Below are 1,231 nucleotides of genomic sequence, written 5' to 3' on the forward strand. Positions count from 1 at the left end.
ATGCTTATCTTGTGTGAAGACCTCTAACATTTCCCTCTGGAAGTTACACTGATCTGTGAGTTCATCTGCTTATTTTGATGTTCTGATGTTATTCTAATGCAATAATTTCATATCCATTTGAAAAAACTTGTGTTTTCCTTTCATATGGAAAATAGAACTAAACCTAAATTAAGTGTGATGCCAAGGAACATTACCTGACAGGTGACTTGGAAATGAAAAAATAATTGGATTTCTGTAATTTTTTGTTTCATGATATAGAGACTTGGCAGTATTTATTGTTATTACATTGAGGTTTTATTGCAGCATATAAAAATGACTTCTACGCAAAAATGAGAGGAAAATCAAGAAATGCCTGGAGAAGGCTTTCAAAACGTTTCCTTTCTATTAGTAGCTTCATAACACTTTGGTGGAAAAATAATCTTTGATAAGGATTTAACACCCGTCCTTTCCTAGCTGCTGAGGAAACTCCCTGTTACAGTCAACAATATGATTCATCCGACTACTCCATCAAAAATGGGCGCTTTTTGTTTTCTCCTGAGTTGCCAGCCTCGCATCTCAATTTCTGATTTACCTACAGACCTGTGGTGTACAAAACAGGGCGGTCGCTGTGTCTTTCTCGCTGCCGGCGCGGTGCTGGGGCCGAGGGTGCGAGGCCGGGCCCCCGCCGTGACTCAGCGTTTCGGGGGGCACGGTGGCCCCGCGGCCGGGCGGGACACAAAGGCCCGGGGCCGCCGCCTCGTTAATCAGTAACGACGCTGGGCTCGCTCGGCGCGGCACCTTCGCCCCGCGGCCGCTCCCGTCCCGGCCCCGCCGCTCCAGCCGGACCCGCCCCTCTCCCAGTCTCCTCCGCGGCTCCCCCTCCCGAGCCAGGCGGAGCTGGAGCTGGGAGCGACGTTGTTCTTCGCCGCCGCTGCCTCTCCGCACTGACCGAGGGCACCGGCGCTGCCCGGGGGGGACTCGTTCTCCGGCCGCCGCCCGACGCCTCATCCCTGCCTGTGCCAAAGCCGGCACTGCCCGCGGAGCAGCCATGAGCTGGGGCACGGAGCTGTGGGTGAGTCCCGGCTCGCCCCTCATTGTGTCTGAGATTCGCCGCCTTCCCTTGTCTGCTCGGGCGGCCGCGCCGGGGAGGCGTGGAGCGGCCGGAATGCAGGCGGCGGCCGAGGCGCGTTGCTTTGTTCGGCGCGGGGTCCGGCGCGGGGGTGGCGGGGCGGGCGGCGGGAGCGCCGGGCCG

General features: G+C 56.5%; 1 protein-coding gene across 3 annotated transcripts in view; it reads left to right on the top strand.

Moving 5' to 3' along the window:
• Nucleotides 1–765: 765 nt before the first annotated feature.
• The window catches only part of FNBP1L (formin binding protein 1 like), a 57,857-nt gene continuing 57,391 nt past the window's right edge, over nt 766–1,231 (top strand). For all 3 annotated transcript variants that reach the window (XM_027694185.1, XM_027694186.1, XM_027694187.1), the window contains exon 1: nt 766–1,051. In XM_027694185.1, the coding sequence (XP_027549986.1) occupies nt 1,028–1,051 (24 nt within the window). In that variant the 5' untranslated portion in view covers nt 766–1,027. The remainder of the gene's footprint in view (nt 1,052–1,231) is intronic.

The sequence above is a fragment of the Neopelma chrysocephalum genome, unplaced genomic scaffold, assembly GCF_003984885.1.
Source record: "Neopelma chrysocephalum unplaced genomic scaffold, ASM398488v2 Primary Assembly neopelma1_97, whole genome shotgun sequence".
In the NCBI taxonomy this organism is placed as follows: domain Eukaryota; kingdom Metazoa; phylum Chordata; class Aves; order Passeriformes; family Pipridae; genus Neopelma; species Neopelma chrysocephalum.